Source organism: Vulpes vulpes, chromosome 14 (genome assembly GCF_048418805.1).
Source record: "Vulpes vulpes isolate BD-2025 chromosome 14, VulVul3, whole genome shotgun sequence".
Classification (NCBI taxonomy): domain Eukaryota; kingdom Metazoa; phylum Chordata; class Mammalia; order Carnivora; family Canidae; genus Vulpes; species Vulpes vulpes.
The window spans coordinates 117,222,807-117,243,065 of NC_132793.1; the positions used below are offsets into that span (position 1 = coordinate 117,222,807).

Here is a 20,259-nt window from a genome sequence, read left to right on the forward strand (position 1 = left end):
TGTTTGTTTTTTCTGAGAAAAGGTCTGCTAGCTTGAATGAGCCATAGGAGATAGAGGACCAGGAGGCTCCCTTATGAGGAATCAAAGTCGGGCCTTGCAGCAAAGAGCAGGAGGAAGAACTTGCTGGTGGTGATCCATCTCTGGGTTGGCATTCTCTCCGCCCAGCTCTTGCTATTTCAGTGGCAGGCTGCCGGTGACTGACGGGGTCTTCCTGAACTCCCACTTCCCCGTGTTGAAGAACTGCCTCCAGCCCTGTAGCTCCTTCCTGCTTCTGGCCAACGTCCACACACCCTGACCTCTGGCCTACAACAGGAAGGTGTTGGAAACCAGCCGCGCTCCTTCCGGAGCTTTGAAATCAACCGTGGCTGTTATTCCTGGAGAAACTGCGCTTCTCGCCGTCGCTGCTCCCTGCCCATACCGTCCGCGTTCCTAGGGAGCACTTTTATTTTGGGGGGAGCAGCATCTGAGTCACTGATTATTGGGACCGGGCCTCTTTCTTTCCTAAGAAAGGGGGTCTATTCTAGACAATTTCTTTCCAGAAGATCAAAAGTGCTCCTGTGGGGGGTAAAAAAAAAAAGTGCTCTTGTGTTGGGAGTGGATCATGGTTCCCAGAAAATGGTATTGGGAGCCCAAGGAGCAGAAAAAAAAAGAAAAAAGAAAAACCCTGGCATTAAATGAGCTCACACCATCTCCAGACTGTCCTAACCACCCACGTGGTAGATGAAGCTCTGTCTTCTGGTGTGGCCTTCCCCGCCTTTAGCAGCGCCAACTCTGAGCCTCGCAGAGGTCAGGGGGTCAGGGGGGTTCTTTGCCCAAGGTCCCGAAGCTAGGATGCAAGAGTCGGGATTCGAACGCGCCTCAAGGCCGTGTCATCCACTGCGGCTTTCGAAAGAGGAAGAACTGGAGGCTGGAGAGCCGAGCTCCCTCTCTCCGTCGCGGCTGGACTTCAAGCTCCTCGCGGGCAGGGAGCCGCCTTGCCCTCGGCCTGCACCCCGCGGGCGCTCCCGAGCGGTCCTCCTCCCGGGCGACAATGGAAGCGGCTGCGTTCTCCTGCCGAGCCTGCGGCCGCCGCCTGCGCACGCCGTGGACGGGCCGGGCGGAGCGCGGGGCCCAGCACCCCGACCGCGGCGGGCCGGCTCCCCGGGCGGCGCGGAGACCCCGCGGGGGCCGGGCGCAGCCTCGGGAATCCCGGGCGCCGGGCGCGCCGCAGCCGAGCCTGTGCGCCCACTGCGCACGCGCGTCGCCGGCCCGACTCCGCCCCCCCGAGTAGGGACCTACAGCGGGCGCGGCGGCGGCGGCGGCGGAGGCGGCTGCGGCCGGCGGCCGGCGGTGTAGACGCCCCTACCCTGGGAGCCGGGCCCCGCCGGCCGGGTGAGTGGTTGAGCCGGGGGCGGGGGGGGTTCGCGCGCGGCGGGGGCGGGGGGGAGGGGGAGGGCCGGACGAGGCCGCGCCGGGGCGGGACGGGGCGGGCAGCCTCGGGCCGGGGCGGGGGGGGCGGTGCGGGCCGCGACCCCGCGTGCGGCTTGGCCGGCGGGCGTCGTGGCGCAGAGGCGCCCGGGGCGGGCGGGGGCGCTGCGCGGGCCGGGGGGCCGGGGCCGGGGCCGGGCGGGGTGCGGGGGGCCGGGGGCCGGGGGCCGGGTGCGGGCCCTTTGTGCCGCCGCGACCCGCAGGCTGGCCTCCCGCGGCGGTGCTGGCGGCGGCGGCCCGAGTGCAGGCGCCCGCCCGGCCTCCTCCGCCCGCCCCCGGCGTTTTAAATGATGCGTCTCCTGCGAGGGTTCCTACCGGTCGGCTCCGAGCAGGAAGTGTCGTCAGGAGGCCATTTTTAAAGCCTCCTGCGGGCCTCGGAGGTAAGCGTTGACGTGTGCGCCGCCCGCGGTGACCGGAGACCCCGCGGCCGCGCCCCGGCCCGCCCCGGCCCGCCCCGGCCCCGCCGCCCGCCGCCCGCCTGCAGCCCGCGCCCCACCGGCCTGGGCGCGCCAACAATAAACTTGAGAACCCGACTGGCATTGTCTTTCCTTGGGAGTTGGGCGGCGTGCGCCCGGCGTGGGCTTGCCCAGGACCTTGCGGAGAGCAGGGGGGCCGGGGGCCGGGGGCCGGGGCCGCGGGGGGCGGGTACGGCGGGGGCTTGCCTGCTCCGAGGCCCTGCAGGCTGCCCTTGCGGGACCGCCCCCATCTCAGCTGCCCCCCCCCCCTTTTTTTTATCTTGCGATCTGTGGGTTGTGTTGGGCAGTTTCAGGCCGGGTGCACAAGAGTGAATAATAGATTTCTTCACCGGAAAGGGAGACCAACGGAGAGAGAGAACGAACAAGTACAGTCCTTCTAGGCAAGTGTACACCCTCCCCCCCCCCATTACAATAACCCTGACTTTAAAAACCAGGCCGTGGACAAGTGTATCAGCCCGGCTGGCATTCAGTAAGTTGAAAAAAGCGAAATAGCACGCCGTCCTGTTTATGGAGGTCTACACGGCTGCACTGCAACGTGTTACGGCCTTTCAGGATCATCTCTCTCTCTCTAAGTTTAGAATTGAAGTCACCCCGAGTGAGACAGCTGTGGTCTCCAGGAGTTTGCAGTGCTTTCCTAGAGGAACGGAGAGAGAATAGGAATGTATGTATGTGTCTTTATCTTTTCCCTGAGCCACCGATGCAAAGTTCAGCCCAGCCTGTGATGTGTGTACACAACGGGAGATACTGGCCAAGGGTTCTGGAAGCCCAGCAAATAGCCCTTTAGAAACCAGAACGCAAGTAGAATGTTTGGCTCTGTTAATTGTCTAAGGTCGACCTTCTCTCACCTAGGATGCACTTTTTAAAATTTTTTTTTTTTTAATCTTGGATGTAATGTAACCACGAAAAAATAACCCTTCTGTATGTATCCGGTTTTGTTCTGCTGATAACATTCATTACAGATGCATTTTTGAAAACAAAGGAGGGCATTGTTTTATCGAGCCTCCTCCCTGATATGTCAAACTAATGTAGATTTTTAAGAATTCATTAATATCAATTTTTTTTTTAAAGTCTTGATCTCCATTGCTGTTTTGCCTTTAAGTAAGGGAATCTGGGGCAGTTTTCAGGCAAGAGGAAGAAGGAACATTTGGATGACTGTTGACACAAGGCTGACCTTTCTTTCATTCACTCATTCATTCATTCATTCCTTCAACCAATGTGTATGGAGTACCTCCTGTGCCAAGCCCCATGCTGTTGACTGTGATAAATGAGGTCCTCACAGAGAGGCTTCCCAGTCTTGATTGCTCTCAAGCTGCTCGGGGGTAGACTGCATTTTCTTTGTTTACATATGCCAACCCCACCAATTGTAATTTCCAGAATCCATCCTTGGAGTGAAGGGTCCAGAGACTGTAATCCAGATGTTCTCATCATGGAGTGGGGGTGGTGAGGCAGCAGAATCCCTGGGAAGGATTGTAAACTGTATGCCTCAGCCCATCTCAGGAAAAGGGCAATCTGATTTATTAGTTCACCTGAGCCCTAGGAAGCCTTTTCTTCTTTTTTATTTTAAGCTCCTGTGTTACTTTGCAACACATCCCTGCTCAGAGAACGTCTTGGGGGCTCATTCTTATTTTCTAGAAGAAAAACCCTGGTGCAATTGAGACTGCACAGACTCAGGCCTTACATCCAAGTGCCTGGCTTCTGCTGCAGGGCATTTTGTGCAGTGCGTGGAAGCCTCACAGGGTGCTGGGTGTAGAAGCCTACGCCAGGGCCTACAGTTAGGAGGCCAGATGGGGCTTGGTGCCTGAGAAGACAAGACCTGAAAGAAGGAAGAGCCCTGGAACTCGCCACGCCTTTGACTCATCTGCAGCTCTACGGCACCAGGCAGGAAGTAAGAACGGTACTTGAGTGGCAGCAGATGCCGTGTCTTCAGTTCACAGTTTCACACAGTCTGGTAGCAGAAAGCAAAGAATTTAGATTAGACACCAGCGGATCAACTCCATGACCTGGGAAACGACACATAGCCTCTCCAGATCTGTTATCTTAGAAGAAGCAGATAATTGAAGGTACACTTTCAGGAGTATTGAGGTAACGTATGAAGGTGCGTCTACAGGCCCCAGGCACCCCTTCCACCTGACTTGGGTCGAGATGCTCCAAGATTGCCAAACACAGCCAGCCACTGAGAGCTTCCTGATCAGATCAGCGGTACAGCACTTGCTGCCTCACTGAAACCACCCTTTTAGGACTGCTCTCCATCTCCCATTACACTCCTTAAAGACAGCAGCCCATAGCAAGTGTGGGGATAAACAGTCCTGGTTTGTGCTCATTGTACTAGCGCCCTGCCAGGAACATTTACATTCCCAAGAATCTGTAAAGTGGTTACTTACACACTGTGGTTACAGAGAGTATCAGTGATGATATTTCCAAGGTCAAATGGCTAAGCAGGAGCAGGACCCAGAGTTGGCTTGCCCAGCACTCCACCCCCATCCAAGGCCACTGCCTTGCCCCCTCTCTAGCACCCTTGGCTGGGATGGGTATATAAAAGATTGCACAAGGATGTTCATAATATACTTGCCTTCCCCCTCACACTCCTTTGCGCCTGTTTTGTCAGGGGGTTAAGAACCTTGGCTGTACATGAGATTTACCTGGAAAGCTTTTAAAACCTCTGCACACACAGTGGGGCCCAGGCATCATTTTCAAAGCTCTCCAAGTAATCCTGATGTGCAGTAGGTTGACCATCCCAGGGACCTCCTTCAAAAATAAGTTTAACATCCTGGGCATATTATGACAAGTTGGTCACCCTAATGCAGCCAAGGTTAATAATCACTGGTGTAGTAAGATTTCTTCTGTGTTTGTGTTTTTTATTAAACTTTTAATCCATTTCATCTACAAATTTGGGTTTTAAGCCAAAAAGAAGGGGGGAGAATACAAAAATATGTGTCCTTTATTTTTGTCACTTTAGAGACCTGAAGTTCCTAGGTGTGTTCAGTAACACACAATTCTGTACTGTTGTTTGTAATACTACTTTGTTTTTACCTTGTGCTTTTTTTAATGCTAACAAAAGCATAATTTCCCCTTAACATTTTTTTTTTCCACCCAGAGAACTGTAAGTTTTATACTTTAAGAACTCTATCACTGGTCATATTCTTTCTTTTAAAAGGTCTTCTCTTAAACTGTTAAAAAGAAAATCTGTGTAATAACTTACTTTGCTTTCTGATATAGTCTCAGTTGAAGAGCTTTACAGTGTCAAGTGGGTCCCCAAATAACTCCTTTCTAGATGGGACTGGGGAGAAGATCCTGGCCCCCCAACCCCCTGAGGACAGCCTGCTGTGAGTCCTTTATCTCATCAGGCTGATTTGTTAAGAGTTTCTGCTTTTCAGTTTGCCAGACTCTTCTACATTCAAAGGAGACTTGCAAAAATAGGTTTCTTTCTAACGGAACATATACTGCTTGCCAAACATAAGGTTACCTGCTGCCTGCATATACCTCGTCCTCATATCAGCATGTAAATTGGGCATCATTAGTCCCACTTTACAAGTGAGAAAACTCAAGCTCAGAGCAGGTTAATAAATTCAGAATTGCACAGCTCTTAAGTCCAAAACCTAGGTTTTAAACATTGCTCTTGAAATTCCAAGCTCATTGTCCTTTCTACTCTTGCACTTTTCCCATAGAAAGCAGAGGAACCTGAACAGGGGCTTTCTTGTCCAGCCTTCTTGCCCCATTCTGTGACCCAAGTGATAATGTTTGGTTTCAGAAGGAAATCTAGAATCCCATAGGTGGTGTGTTTGTCTGCAACGTTTGGAAGTATTTCTCTGTCATTCAGGGGCCATCAATTTTCAGTTCAGTCGTTTTGAAGTGCAAAGTAGTTTGACAGAAAAGATCTTACTTAGCTGTTTTTCTTTTCTTAGAAGTATTTACCAATTCAGTTCAGTTCTGATTCTTTGCAATGGTTCTTGCTGAGTGAGGTACCAGTTTCTTTCTAAATGCCATTTTATCTGTGCAGTGTGAGCACTTCAAAGGCCTAATGTTGGGGTTGGGTTCTTTAACTCTGATCAGGTGTTACTTGTCTACATGCTGCTGGGCACTTTGAGGTAGAATGCTTTAAATTTTTGCTTGCTGGGAAACATTTTTTAGACCAGTCTTTGCTATGACTAAGTAGATAAAAAGGAACAGAAAAGAATTTTTGAGCACTGTGCCACAACCTGAGTGCTTTGCATATGTTACCTTGTTTGGCTCTCCTAATTACCTTCTAAGTCTGAAGATCATGAAGCCTGTTTCCTTGCCTGACAATGAGCAGAGAGAACCACTTGCCTAAGGACTCAACAAATAGAAATCAGAGTTTGAGCCACAAATCTTCCAGTTGCATTCCCTTTGCTCTTCGTGGGTCCTGCAGCTCCATCCCTGCCCTGGCACTGAATGTGGCAGGAGCCACGTGGGAGGATTTCTGGAGAGAGCTTCCTATATATGCTTCTCCATCCAAAAATGATGCAAATTCTGGTGACTGAGTTTGGTGAGCTTCTCAACGAACAGAATCTTGATGACCCACGAATTACATGCATGTGATATAATTGGCCAGCCGCTGTTCACACTCACATCCAGCTTATAGACGTTCATGCACTCACAGGAATATTTCACGATTCACCTGAGCTTGGAGAGGAACAGGTAGTTCAGTAACTAGCCAGTACCTAACCTAAGTTGTAGTGAATACTGTCATATGTAGTTGAAGCATCTTTCCATGTTAGTCCTTTGCCAGTAAGGCTAGGTGATGATCTTGCCCCAGAGATAAATTGTATTTTAGGCTATACAACCCAGGAAATGTAATTAAAATCATGAAGTGAATTTCAGTGTATATTCTGGAAAGAGCAGTTGCTAGGCAGGGAAGCAGCAAATATTTTAACCCCTTTGACTATGTCATTGGTATGATTTCTTTCTCCATTTACTTCATGAAAAGGGGGGGAAATTATATTTGTAACAGTTTAACACTGTATGTCATATTATCACATAATCCTCAGGACAAGCCTAGGACATAGGTACTATTAGTGTTGGTTTTACTGATGAGGATTCAGACATTTGGCCTCAGGTCATACACCTAGAAAGGGATGGCACTAGGTTTTAAATCCCTGTAATACAATTCTAGAATCTGTAGGTTTATGTCATATTGCTACTTATTTCTTTTCTAATTCTGTTGAGCACTTGGCATTTCCAGTATTTACAAGTCTGATACTTCCATCTTAATAAGAATTTGTACAATCCTCACAGTTTTTATAGGCTGCAGTGGCGCTGTCCTGGTGTCTGACAGACTCAAGTCTTTTTCTCCATAAGTCTCCATAATAAGCATAAGAAAAACCAGGGCAAGTGAGCTCAAAGTCAAAAGAAAAACCAGCAGCAGCGAATGCTGTACAGCCTTTTCCTCAGGAGGAGACAAGACTCAGTCTTGAGGAAACACTTGTGTCATACGGTGCACTTCTCTTTGGGGTGTGTCCGTCATCTTTGGCTGTTGCTGTAGATAAATCTGCATTAAAAAGCTCATGGTGTGCTGTGAAAAAACAGACAACTTAATAGTCATTGGACATTTTATTTATTGTGTCCAGGGCTAATAATACTAAGTATTTTCTGTGCTTTTGAGACTCTTCCTAAGGCACCCTCTCCCCACCCCCCCCCCCAAAAAAAAGTATGTTTCCAGTTCTAGGAGGTCAAATGCAGCGGTTTGGGAATAGAGGCATGAGTTTGAAAGGTAGGTAAACACCAAAACCGAAGTTAGCAGTTTGCTGAGTGCCCTCCCATGTCAGGGGCATACAAGGGCTTTTATCACCTCACATAAGCCTTGGTCATTAGCCCACTGGGCAGCAGTTTGCCAAGAGGACCCAACTCCCCAGGTGGTTGCACCTTCCATGAGCCAGACAGAGGGAGTGGGCCCTCGAGCGGGTCGCTCGGGTATGCCCACATGCAGTACCAGAAGCAAAGCCACCTTAGTTCTTCCCTGCCGGTCACTGCATCCATTGACCCCTGTCTTTGGATGTGCTCAGACCTTTTCCCCTAACAATTAGCCACACACGTTGCAAAGGCCAAAGAGAACTTGTTTGGAAGAAGCCTGATATCTTTGTCACCTGGACTGAAGGAAGTACCAGTGTAGAAATATTGTATTACTTTGAGAGTGGTTTAGAAGCCAGGAAGACACTTGTAAACAGGTGACCATAATTCAGATATGGCCTAGATGTCTTGCCTCGCGTTAAACTGTATTTGCTAATCACAGCCTCGCATTTCCTACAGGCACTTGCTCCTCAGGATTCTTAATTCAGAATATCTGGTGAGATAGTTTTCTGGAAACACCTCTGATAGGACTACACTCCTTCACCACTGTAGCTGGCTTGCTTAATCCCCCTAGGGAACTTTCCTCCATCAGCATGCTCTCTACTTCTTGCCAAGTATGTGATCTTACCATCCAATCTGCTGAGATTTTGAGTCTTCAGTTATTTAGGAGGAAAGACATCTCCCAAGTTTTAAGAGGACTTGGGGAAAAAAAATGGCAAAACTGCTTTCTATAAATTTTGAAGAACCCTGGAGGCCGGGAAAGGTGCTGGAAAACTAAAAATGCACAGTTGGAATCCTGTTTTGGGTGAGTCTTCAAATGAAGAAATCTCATCACAAGAGTCTTGAGAATTTCTTAGCGTTAATATGTGAGATGTTGAAGTAGTTGGTAAGCAGTTTGTACCAGGCAAGTAAGTTTCTTCTTTTCTCCCCTCTGTGCTCTCCCTTTTTCCTCCTGTCTTCTTCCCCCTCCCTCTCTCTGGTTAGTAGGATTACAGGGCTGATAGCAGATATAATATCAACTGGCATGCAGATCTTTGGAAGAGAGTTGAGAACCAGGGACTGAATGACAGAAAAGGTGTGTATTAATATAATGGTTTATGAAGAGGGATTATGTTTGTAGCTCCAGAATCAGTATATAAGAAAGTTACAAAATCACTAGTTTCATTTACATTTAAGGGCAAATTCTCAACAACGAGAACTACGTGAAAATAAAATTAGCTGCCTAAAAGGAGGCAGAAATTTTATGGCAATGTTAGACTGTCGGTTGCATGATCAACTGGTGAAGATGATTTTAAAAGATCAAAATGTTGCTGGAAGTTTTAACTAGCGATTTCTAATCCTGGCTTTTACCAAAACTACAGTGAGTGCTTTTATAAACCACAGATCTCTACCTCTTCCCCTGCCTCATCAGGATTTAGACTCACTAGCTCAGGGGTGAGTCCAGAATTGTCTGTCTCAACTGTGATGCTGAGGCTCCTCCATGTTTGGGAACCACTGGGCCAATTCCCTTTTAGAGTCTTCTTCACCTGTGGGTCCTTGGAGCCAGCCTTCTCTTGGGTTCTGGTCACAGATATTTCTCCCTTTGTTTTAATGGGATGAAATTGCCCACATGACCACATTGTTGGCAGTAGCATTCCTGGATGGTAGGAAGACTGATTTCAGAGGTCGGCTCTGGGAGACTGGGCTTGGAAATCACATAGATGAACAAGCAGATGAGAACAGGTGGCTCGCTTGAGATTACCTGAGTAGTTGCAGGTTATGCTTCTAGAAGTTCTGGTACTAATAGTGTCACTGGAGTCTCTCCCTTCACTAGATCCAGTTTATACCTGGAAAATGAAATGCATGTGAGTTTTATGAGTGAATCTTAAAACTTCTACCTGTCGTGTATACCAGGAGTGCAAAATGGAAGTTCTTGTCTTTGCCCATGCTTATCAGTTTGCCAGCTGGAAGCACCCACGTGTCCTGCCCTCTTCACAGTCCCCTTGTATCGGTATGTGTTTGAACGCTAAGGGCAGAGGTAGCGTTTTGCAACTCCACGGGGCCTCTGCCCACTTGGTGTCTAAATATACATACATGCTTGGAGTGGGGCACGTCTGATCAAGTCCTGGGTGCCACCAGGATTCAACAGCATACTGGGAATTGCTTTTGAAAGGAGACCGCTATCTTTTGCAAAAGCAAAATAGGGAGAGAACACTGCCAAATAAAAAGCATGTTGTCAAACATAGTGTGTTCTTATGGTGCTTTCCAAAAATGCTTTTACAGGGCAGCTTTTAGTTTGGATCTGAATATGCAATAATTATTTCTCTTGACCCTACAGTAGGACCTTCTGCTCCCCCAGGTTGGCCCTTCAGACTTATTTTGCATGGCTCTTGGCCTGTGATCAGTGTGCCAGAAGAAAGCTGCTAATTCCACCTCCTGTTGCTACTCATCATCGGTCAGACACTGGGTACCTCTGTGTGCCTCTTGACACTTAAAGAACCACTTTAAAACTTCAGAAGTGTTCTTTTCTACCCTTGAGTGTTTTAGTCATCGTGGCAGCGCCATGAGAGAGGTTGGATAAGTGTCCTTCCTTCTCATTAATAGATGAAAAAAAATGAGGCTCAAGGCTTCAGTAGTTTTTATAAGGTCATAAAAGAAAGGTTTTTTTAGTAGATCCCCAGCTAGAATGTTTTATTGTTTGGCTTATGGGTCTTGTATATTCTGAAAAAAGAACTTGCACTTAAAGATAATCATTTTTATAGGAGTATCAGTGTTACACATATTATGGCATTTGCTGTAGGGACATTTCTGCTTCTGCCACCACGGCCCAGGCTGCCCCCCCACCCTCACCTCAATCCCCCACACTCTTCATTCCACCCACAGATGCTTGTCTGTGCAGCAGTTAGAGGCTCTGTTGGGATATAAATCACATCAGGCCATGTCACTGCTCTAGTCTCCCCTGGTTATCTTTCTCAGGTACAGGAAAAGTCACGTCCTTATGACTCTGTGCTGGAGCTTTCCTTAACCAGTGCCCCCACTGACTCTGATCATACCAACTGCTCTTTCATTTATCTCCTCTCCTTGCTGACTGTCCTCTGTTCTCAGCCTCCTTGCCATTCCTCAGTTGGTCCAGGCCCACATCCCACAGACCTTTGCCTTCTTTGCCTGAAATTCCCTTCTCCCAGACAACTACAGTACTCACTCCCTGCTGCCCTGAGGTCTCTGCTCAAATAAATGTCAGCTTAACTGGAGTCTTTCCTGACTCTCCACACCTCTATATGCCAGCTCTGCAACCTCATCACTTAACTGGGTTTTGCTAACTGCCCTGCACTACTCAGAACACTGCCTGACACATAATAGATGCTCAATAAAATCTTGAAGGAATCAGTATTTGTCCACCTAATATTGCCAGTGTATTATTGACTTCTTACATTTGTGAAAGTAAATGTAGCATAGAGAGAGCTGGGAATCCAAGCTGCTAATTAACAAATGACACCTGAGCCCCAGCCCTAGCTTTCTCCGTGACCTGATAATGTGTATGTTTAGAAACTGAAATAGTATTCTCCTGTACAGGTATAATATGATTTTATACCTATGAAATTGCTGGGATGTTCTCCATGACACCTAAAAATAACTCACTTATTAAGGACTGTTCTGAGTGACAGCTGTGATTTCCTTGTTCCTGGCCTATCTACTTATGGTTGGTCTAAAGAGAGGAGTTCTTAGAGGGCTGAATTTAAAAATATCTTCCATTTAGGCTTATTTGCCCCTTCTGTGGTACTACATTTTACTGTCAGTATATGTTTAAGAAAATATGTGAAGGTTTAGCATGAAATATAAAGATCATTGAAATACAGGATAAGTTTGGAAATAGCTTAACTAAACCTTAAGTTCACGTATTAATCATGCTTTCTGATGTCTTTTTTTCCCTTTAGTGTTGCCCGGAATATCAGAGAATTGGGAACAATTGTATTTTGGGATCATACACCTACTGTGGTGGTTTATAAGCAAGGATAACTGACTATGCCCGCCCAGGAAGTCACTGCTTCTCTGCCAATCGGGAAGTTAAATGAAGGATGGCCCCGAAGGATTTTATCCTGTGAAGTCTTCCTGGATTTTTTGGCTTTCCCTTTTTAGAAATGCAAATAAAGAAGATGAAGGATCTTGGACGGCAGTTATATACCACTCAAGTGAACAACAGACATAATTCCTTAACCATGTCACCCAAACAGCCTACTGCTAATAGAGCAACTCGACCAGATAGACAAGAAGCGCAGGCTCTTTTGTGTCAAGGCTCAGAGGCAGAGGCTGCCATGATGACTGTTGCTACATGTGTGAAGTGCAAAAGTGTTCACAAAATCCCGCTTCAAGATTTGAAAAAGGGTACCGGGCCAAGCCAAAAGGAAGACAAATACATTTGCTTCAAATGCAACCTAGGTGTGGCTGCTCCCCATTTTCATTATGTGAACAGCAATCCCAATGCTACTGCTGTAGGAAATAAAGCCGAAGCCATCTCAAGTTCCGTCAATAACAAATTTAAGGTAAGGAACTTTAAGCCAGGCAAATACTATTGTGATAAATGTCGATTTTCCACAAAGGACCCTCTGCAATACAAGAAGCACACACTTCAACATGAAGAGATTAAATTCATCTGTTCTCACTGCAACTATGTTTCTTACACAAAAGGGGAGTTCCAGAGGCACCTGGTGAAACACACAGGCGTATTCCCTTATCAGTGTGAGTACTGCGACTATGGTGCTATTAGGAATGACTACATTGTCAAACACAGGCGGAGAGTACATGAGAGGGTGGGGGGAAAGCGGCTGCCCAAAACTGTTGCCAAACTGGAGCCGAAAAGAGTCAGCACATCCAAGCAAAACACAGAGCTTTTCAAAGCTCCCAATCCAAGGACTACATTTCAAAATAAGTCATCAGATCAACTCTCAAGGTTCTCTCTCCATACGAATAAAGACAAAATGCACAGTATCATGTTGTTGCCTGAATCAAAGGAATACCAAAAAGATGTAGTATGTGTTCCAAATAAAGTGACCTTGTCGGAGCCAAACGAAGGCAGTCTGTTTGAGAACAAAAGTGTGGAGGTGGAAGTGCTGTCTCCAGCAAAAGAGCCTGTCCAGCCGGGAATGCCGTTAACTGTGGTGGCACCAGCAGAACTCGTCGTTCCTGCAAACTGCTTAGCCCAGTTGATAGATGTGAAGGTTGTCAATGGGACCCAGCAGCTGGTCCTGAAATTGTTTCCTCTGGAAGAAAGTAACCGCCCTGACGCTGGTGGGGGCGAGGGGGGCAATTCTGAGCGTATGGCTAGAGAGAAGCGTTTAGTTGAACCAGAAAAAATGGTTTCTGCAGGCCAAACAAAGTCACTGGCAATTGAAGGGAATGTTGGAAAACTGGCAGGCATTGATAATCTTCAGTCGTCAGTTCAGAAACAACTTAAAAATGTGAAGTGGGTCAGGTCTTATGATTTTTTCATGTCCAATTCTAGTGTGCACGACCGTGGAGAATCCCTCCTCAACCCAGATACAGTTGAGGATTTCCCAAAAAAAAGCAGTATGTACCCACACAGACCGGCTTTTCCTTCTCTCTCCTTAAAAGGTCATTCTCCAGCATCTCTAGTAAAAAACAGTATTTTCCACAGTCTTGGAGCTGCATCAAATCCCTTTCCATATAAAGCTGCTGTTTCTTTTGCTGAAGATGGAAGGAACTTACACGGTGACTTGCAGCAGTTGCTTCCCCTAGCTGCATCACCTACAACCATGTCCTTCTCTGGAGAAAAGGGCTCATTGCCTGTAAGTACAAATAACTTGGAATCTAGAAATGAGATCAGTGTTCCTATAAAAATGGTTCCCTCTCATCGGAAGCTGAAAGACAAGCAGATGGAGGAACACAAGGCAGTTTCAAATACAAGCCAGATTTCCTCTCAACATAAAAGCGAGTATTTACACATAAATATGCCAGGAGAAGATAGAATCAGGTCTCAGCCACCCAGGGAGGAGCCTTTGGAATTAAAGAATCCTGAAAGGACTAAAGACTCTTTTGATGGTCCAGTCATCTCATCAGTATTTTCTCTGAGCTCTGGGTCTGAAAATGTCCCTGAGGGTGTTAAGTGGAATAGTTCAACATCCAAAATAAAGTCAATTGAACTCTTGCGCAGAAAGATAGCTCAATTAATTGAATCCTGTGGTAAGCCATCATCTTTGTCTGCAAATAATGCACATCGCCGTTCTGCAGGGCAGACGTCGAAGGAAACTTCAAAAGCTGCTCCTGAAGGTATCCACGAAATTAACGTATCATTTACTGGCACTGGCTATTCCACAGGCACGCTCCCAAAACCTCAGGATGATGGTAGTATTAATGGACAGCTGACTCATCAGCAAATATGTCCACAGTTTATAGAAGGCAGCAATGGGAATACTGAACGGGTAACCAGGAAGGCCCATGTTGCTACTCCAGTATTGATCCCCAAAGGGGCTGTATTGAGGGTTCTTAATTCTTCTGAGGATGCACACATTATAGAAGCCACGTGTGAAGCACCTGTCAGCATACCTTGCAGTGAGACACAGTTAATAAAACCCATTCCGTTATGCCCAGTGAGACAGACAGACTCAGACTTACAGTCTTTGACAAGTGAAAGTGGGCCAATAGATATGTCTCAAAATTTTGATATACCTCTTCGGCCAAAACCAAGAAAAGAGAGTTCTATTTGTAGCACCATGCCTAAAAAAACTGGCCCCCTGCACAGTCAGCAAGGAAGCAGTGAACTGAGTAAGCAAGGGAAACTGCTTTCCAGAAGTCTTCCTATCAGTAAAAATAAAACCAAACAAGTGAACTCATCCAAGAAGAAAAGTAAAATCCAGGCTGATCCCAGCCGCTATCTCAAGGATCCTTCAATTTTCCAGGTTGCAAGACAACTTCGACTGGTAGCTGTTAAACCAGATCAATTGATTAAATGCCCACGTCGGAACCAGCCTGTCATCGTATTAAACCATCCTGATGTTGACTCTCCAGAAGTGACCAATGTGATGAAGGTAATAAACAAGTACAAAGGCAACGTTCTCAAAGTCGTCTTGTCAGAGAGGACTAGGTGTCAGCTAGGCATCAGACGGCATCACGTTCGCCTGACATACCAGAATGTGGAGGAGGCCAATCAGATAAAAAGGCAAATGATGTTGAAAATGAAACTTAAAAAAGTTCATAAAAACAACTACCAGGTGGTGGATTCTTTGCCTGATGACTCATCACAGTGTATATTTAAATGCTGGTTTTGTGGGCGGCTGTATGAAGACCAGGAAGAGTGGATGAGTCATGGCCAACGGCATTTGATAGAGGCAACTAGAGATTGGGATGTTCTTTCTTCCAAGGGCAAATAAGTAAAAAATGGTTTTTGAAGCAAATTATTTTCTTACTTTTAGTTTATTCTAGTTTGTTTTTTCCCCTTCCTCCCTGACTCAGTAGGAGAAATATAGATTGTAGAAATGGGAGGATCATTCATTCTTCAGAAACCTTGTAGGAATGTTGAGAGCCAGGAGTCTTAACCGGAGATAAGTGACCAGACCTTGGAAGCTAGTTGAAGCCCCTGAAATCGTACGCACAAATCTATGTATACGTGTTTTTCTGGAGAGAAGTGAAACTTCCAGATTTCCAGTGGGATCTGAGACTTTTCTTTGTTTAGCACCCCTTTTTTCTGAGTAGTTACATATTTGTTGTGATCTATTCAGAGGGACAAGTTTAGTGTTTTACATATTGCTCTTTATACAAAATGCTACTGAGGAATTAAACCCGTATCTTGGTGTGCACATCCATTTTTTTTCTGCATTAACTTATGTGCTGAATATTTGGTACATAATGGAAATTATACCTTCTACTTTGTTATCTTAAATTTGGTTATAGAAAAGTGGCTCTTTTAAATTCCTCACCCACTCTGCAGTACTCAGAAGTGTCTGTAGCACAGAGCATTGTGCTTCCCTTGGCCATTTTGAAGAATGATTCTGAGGGTTTGCCTGAATTTATTACGTCAACAGTAGATGTTAGGGGAGGAAAGAAACATTTTCAAACCTTTACTTTTTTTTTAAATGTCTTGATTTATGACAGTTGGGGAGGGAACGTGCCTTAAAAAAAAAAAAAGGAATGGTCACAGATGGAAAATAAAATTAAGGCCACCCTCACGAACATAAAGTAACCCAATTTAAAATGTGAATCAATAGGCTTCTTACAACATAGATAAAGTTCAAGGCAGGACTGTGAAGGGAGTTATGACTTTAATGTAGCCATTAGTTTTCATTTGAGAACCCATGCACAGACCATGGGCAAAGGCTGCGCGTGCTTTCTCCACCACTTAGGGATCCAGGATGTTGCCTCCAACCTAGCTCATAGCCTGCTCTCCCTCTACCAGTTTTCCGAACAGGTTCTCCTTTGGAGTGAGACATTTCCCTACTCACCTCCTGTCCCCTTCATTTTGTGCCTCTGAGGCACCTTAAGGCTTTCCCTCATGGAAATACTAAAGCAAGAACCAACAAAATAGAAACATCCCACTATCTTTTGTGGAGGTTATAGAAACACTACTCCTGGTTTTCACTGATAATCACAGTACACTTCTAGTTTACTTTCACCTTCACAGTCTGTTCTCCCTCTCACTCACCTTTCCTGGGTAGTAACTCGTGAACACCTCCCCTCTCCACCATCAGATGCTGGGACCATGGCTGGTCCACACAGCACCTTTGTGTGCATTAGGAAAAACTCCCTTTGCACCTTCACCACCTGTTGGGCAGATAGGTGGCCAGGCACAGGGAGCTCAGGCTGGATTTCATCCTCACCAACCCACCTGCCAGGCACCAACCGTCTCAGAACACACAGGCACGGCTACAGGGCAGCCCCCAACTCTGCATTTTCCTCCCTTTAAGACTGCTCCTTCCTTAGGCAGTTTGTTAGTGCGGTGAATGAAACTGGGAGCCAATATATCTGAAAAAAACTTGAGTGAGATTTTCATGTTGGTTAGTTGGAACTTTGATTTTTTTTTTTTTACATGTGTGAAAGTCAAACTATCTTCTGATAGGTGGAGTTATAATTCTTTGTAGTTGGTTCTCAAGATAATCAACATTTCTTATGTTTAACTGAATACATGATCATTAAGTTGGTTAATTGGTTTTTATTGGAATTTAAAACTTGGGTTTTTTATATGTGTATATATGTTTATATGTGTGTGTGTACACATATAAATATTTTTTACCATATGAAAACAGCTAATTTTCTGATTTCCTATTTTATAATGAAATTATGTGGGCTGGAAAAATATAAGACACTTTATATTCTAGAAATTATTTTGGAAGCACATTTTTATAATGGTATGGTCTCATTTTTAGAAAATGAAAGCACAAGTAAATGATGAGTCTGATTTATATGAACAAACAGGAGTAGGAATCCCTGAGGATCATTTCATTGCAGTATTTCATCCCCATGCATTTCTAGTTGGTGCTTTTTGGGAAATGGATCCTATGTACCACTTCACCACATAGAGGAGAGTGCTCTCAGATGAACCATGTGTGGATATGTACCCTGCCGGCGTGATAGAAGGCTCCTAAGTTAACAGAAGAAAAGGCTGTGATTTTTTTTTTTTCTCCTATACCTCACTGCTTAGTAGCATCTTTCTTGAGAGGCTAGAGCATGACCTTTCAGGAAAGATGACTATGAATCAGGTCAGAGTGTTAAGTGTCAACATGAAATATTTATACTTTGTAGCATCAACCGTTTTTCAAGTATTACCTAAAATTCAGCTTACATACTTTATGGACCTAAATTTTATGAATAGACCATGTAGATAAGCTTTTTGAGGATTTCCTGAGCTACAATACTTTTTGAGGAATTAAGAAGGCTCCTGAAAGTCATAAAAAATGAGAAAGCAAAACATGTCTGTCCTCCCTATATGAAGAACTTTAGGAAATAGCTTAACGTGTAGGTAAATGTCATAAAACATTTCTAATGAACGAGGTAGGGGTAGAATTGTGTTGAGTATTTATGTACTCCCACCTTGATTTTGAAGGACCTGTGCTCATGAAATTTTATTAATAATATTTACTAATAGAATTTTAAACTTATTTCTTAGAGTTTTTTACTTTTGGGGGTCAGAAATGATATGATCTTATAGTTATGACAGAATGAAAATTTTTAAAAAGATTCATAGTCTCATAGATCATATTTTACTCAAATTTTTATCCCCTGCCCAAAATATTTCGTGAGCCCCACTCTGGGCCAAATGCTGTTTATTAAACTACACTGAACACAATATATTAACCCTCAAAAGTTCCGTCCCTCTTTCTTCACAACCTACTAAATAAACCATCCCAGGAAACAAAAATGTGATGTTGCTTGGCCTTTGGAATAATTTTTGAACCTGTACATGTCAATATGAGCAGAAAACAAAACATTGCATAACATGTCTGAAGCATTAGTGTAAGTCCTGTGTTAACAGTTTATGTGTCTGCTGCTCTGGTTTTGAAACACGTTTGTATATAGATCTAGAAGTTGGCGTAAATTTTGTTAAATAAAGCAACTGTAAAACGTTCTCTGCCCTTTCATTTCAGTGATAAGAGGGCTTTTTATTACATAGCCTATCTTGTGGGATACATTTCTGATATGTAAAGGCAGCCATCTGTACAGCACAGGTGCTCTGAATTCCATCCGGGTATATGTTGAGTTAGATGTACTGCTGGTTAACCATGCATGCTCTGAAATGGACCAGGTCATTTTGCTTCGTTTTGTTTTGTCTTTGTCTTAAATTCACAAGAGATGCTGGTTTAGGCAGCAGTAACAGTTTTCATCCCATGGTCCATGGCCTCATCGGAGATGATAATGTGGCCACTGAACCTGGCCTCTCAGCTGGGAGGGGATTGGAACAAGAGAGCTCCCAAGGGGTTGATAAGCCTGCTGGACCACAGGAGCAGCTGCACTGCTGATGCCATCTTCCCAAACATCCTCGCATCTGACTCCACGCATACTAGAGAGGAAAGACGAGAATATTTGGAGGGGGCGCTTGGTTCATCATTCCAAGGAGCCAAAAAAAGAAAAGAAACGGACTTGAGTTTTGGCAGACCCTGAAGAAAACCTAGAGATGTGAGTTGGCGTAAATTCAGCTATTTGCGGTTTCAATTTATTAGCTGAGAGGAGTCATCCTCCATCCTATAGTTCTGGTCCAGTAAATTGTCATCTTTGGTTGTTTAGAAGGAAGTGGAAATCAAATAAGGCAGTGGAAGCCTCAAGGGAGGTTCGGATTGGGTGTGGACTACCAGAGGTGGCTGCGGTATGCACAGAGTCAGGGACTGGGCGGACGCTGACACCAAGGCCAGAAAGTTGAGTGGCAGTCGCCGGGTCACATTTTATTGTGAAGAAAACTCCAGTTCAAGAAAGATGAATGTTAAAAAAAAAAAAATTATGTTTACGTGAAGGCGAGTGAAGTAATATGCAAGCTTGTGTTTTGGCAGGAAGTGCCCCAGCGTCTATAAAGCTCTTTGCAACATGTAGAGCCTTTTGCTGCCACAGGTTACACTTAGGATGAATTGACTTCTTATGGTTCTAGCATGTATCAGACACAGGAGTTAGGATGAGATACCGTTCTGAGGAATGTGGACTTAGTCTGGAGCCGTGCTGTCCAATAGGAATATAACGTGAGCCACATACATAATCTGAACTTTCTGGTAGCCACATTTAGGAGAGTAAAAAGAGCAGGTGAAATTAAATGTTTTGACAATACATCTAAAATATTGAGATATTTTGTATATGTTAACACATATACTAAGTGTATATTTAGGGATGCCTGGGTGGCTCATCGGTTGGGCATCTGCCTTCAACTCAGGGCCTGATCCCGGGATCAGGGATCGAGACCCATGTCGGGCTCCCTGGGAGGAGCCTGCTTCTCCCTCTGCCTGTGTCTCTGCCTCTCTCTCTGTGTGTCTCATGAATAAATAAATAAATCTTAAAAAAAAAACAACAACAAAGTGTATATTTATATACATTGTTTAAAACAAAATTGATTTTCAACTTAGAGAAGGTTTAAATTTTAATGCTAAATTTTCATTTATAATGAGATACAGTCTTATCAAAACACTTAAGCTGTGTTTAGTGGCAAGATATTAACTGTTTAACATTTTCCAATTTAAATGAGAAATTCAGTTCTTCAGGCACTCTAGCCACATTTCAAATGTTCATTACCCATGTGTGCCTAGTGATTACCACATTGAACAGCCTAGGATAAGACAAAAATATTTACTGTGTTGTAAATATTAGCTTAACTTGTCTGAGCTTCTTAATACGAAGAATTGGATTTTATCTATGTACCTCTAAAACTAGGGTAGGCTAGGATGGGTTTCACTAATTTACATTTATGAAATGCCAGTTCTGTGCCAGATTCTGCATGAATGCCCCACAGTTCTATTTCTAGACTTACACCTTAAACTTATTGCACATGTGACTTTTTAAGGTGACAACATTTATTTTGCAACAGAGCTGGTCAACCAACCAAATGTTT

At 45.0% G+C, this 20,259-nt stretch overlaps 1 protein-coding gene across 3 annotated transcripts; it reads left to right on the forward strand.

The window, feature by feature from the left end:
* The first annotated feature begins 1,263 nt into the window (after positions 1 to 1,263).
* ZNF518B (zinc finger protein 518B) lies at positions 1,264 to 18,300 on the forward strand. Of its 3 annotated transcripts, none has more exons than XM_072737777.1 (2): positions 1,264 to 1,371; positions 11,663 to 18,300. In XM_072737777.1, exon 2 carries the CDS (start codon positions 11,867 to 11,869, stop codon positions 15,110 to 15,112), a length of 3,246 nt encoding a protein of 1,081 aa, XP_072593878.1. In that variant the 5' UTR covers positions 1,264 to 1,371; positions 11,663 to 11,866; the 3' UTR covers positions 15,113 to 18,300. The 3 variants fall into 3 exon arrangements, with proteins under 3 accessions (XP_072593878.1, XP_072593880.1, XP_072593879.1); XM_072737779.1 differs by lacking the exon at positions 1,264 to 1,371 and adding an exon at positions 1,679 to 1,847; XM_072737778.1 differs by lacking the exon at positions 1,264 to 1,371 and adding an exon at positions 8,998 to 9,738.
* Positions 18,301 to 20,259: the final 1,959 nt, after the last annotated feature.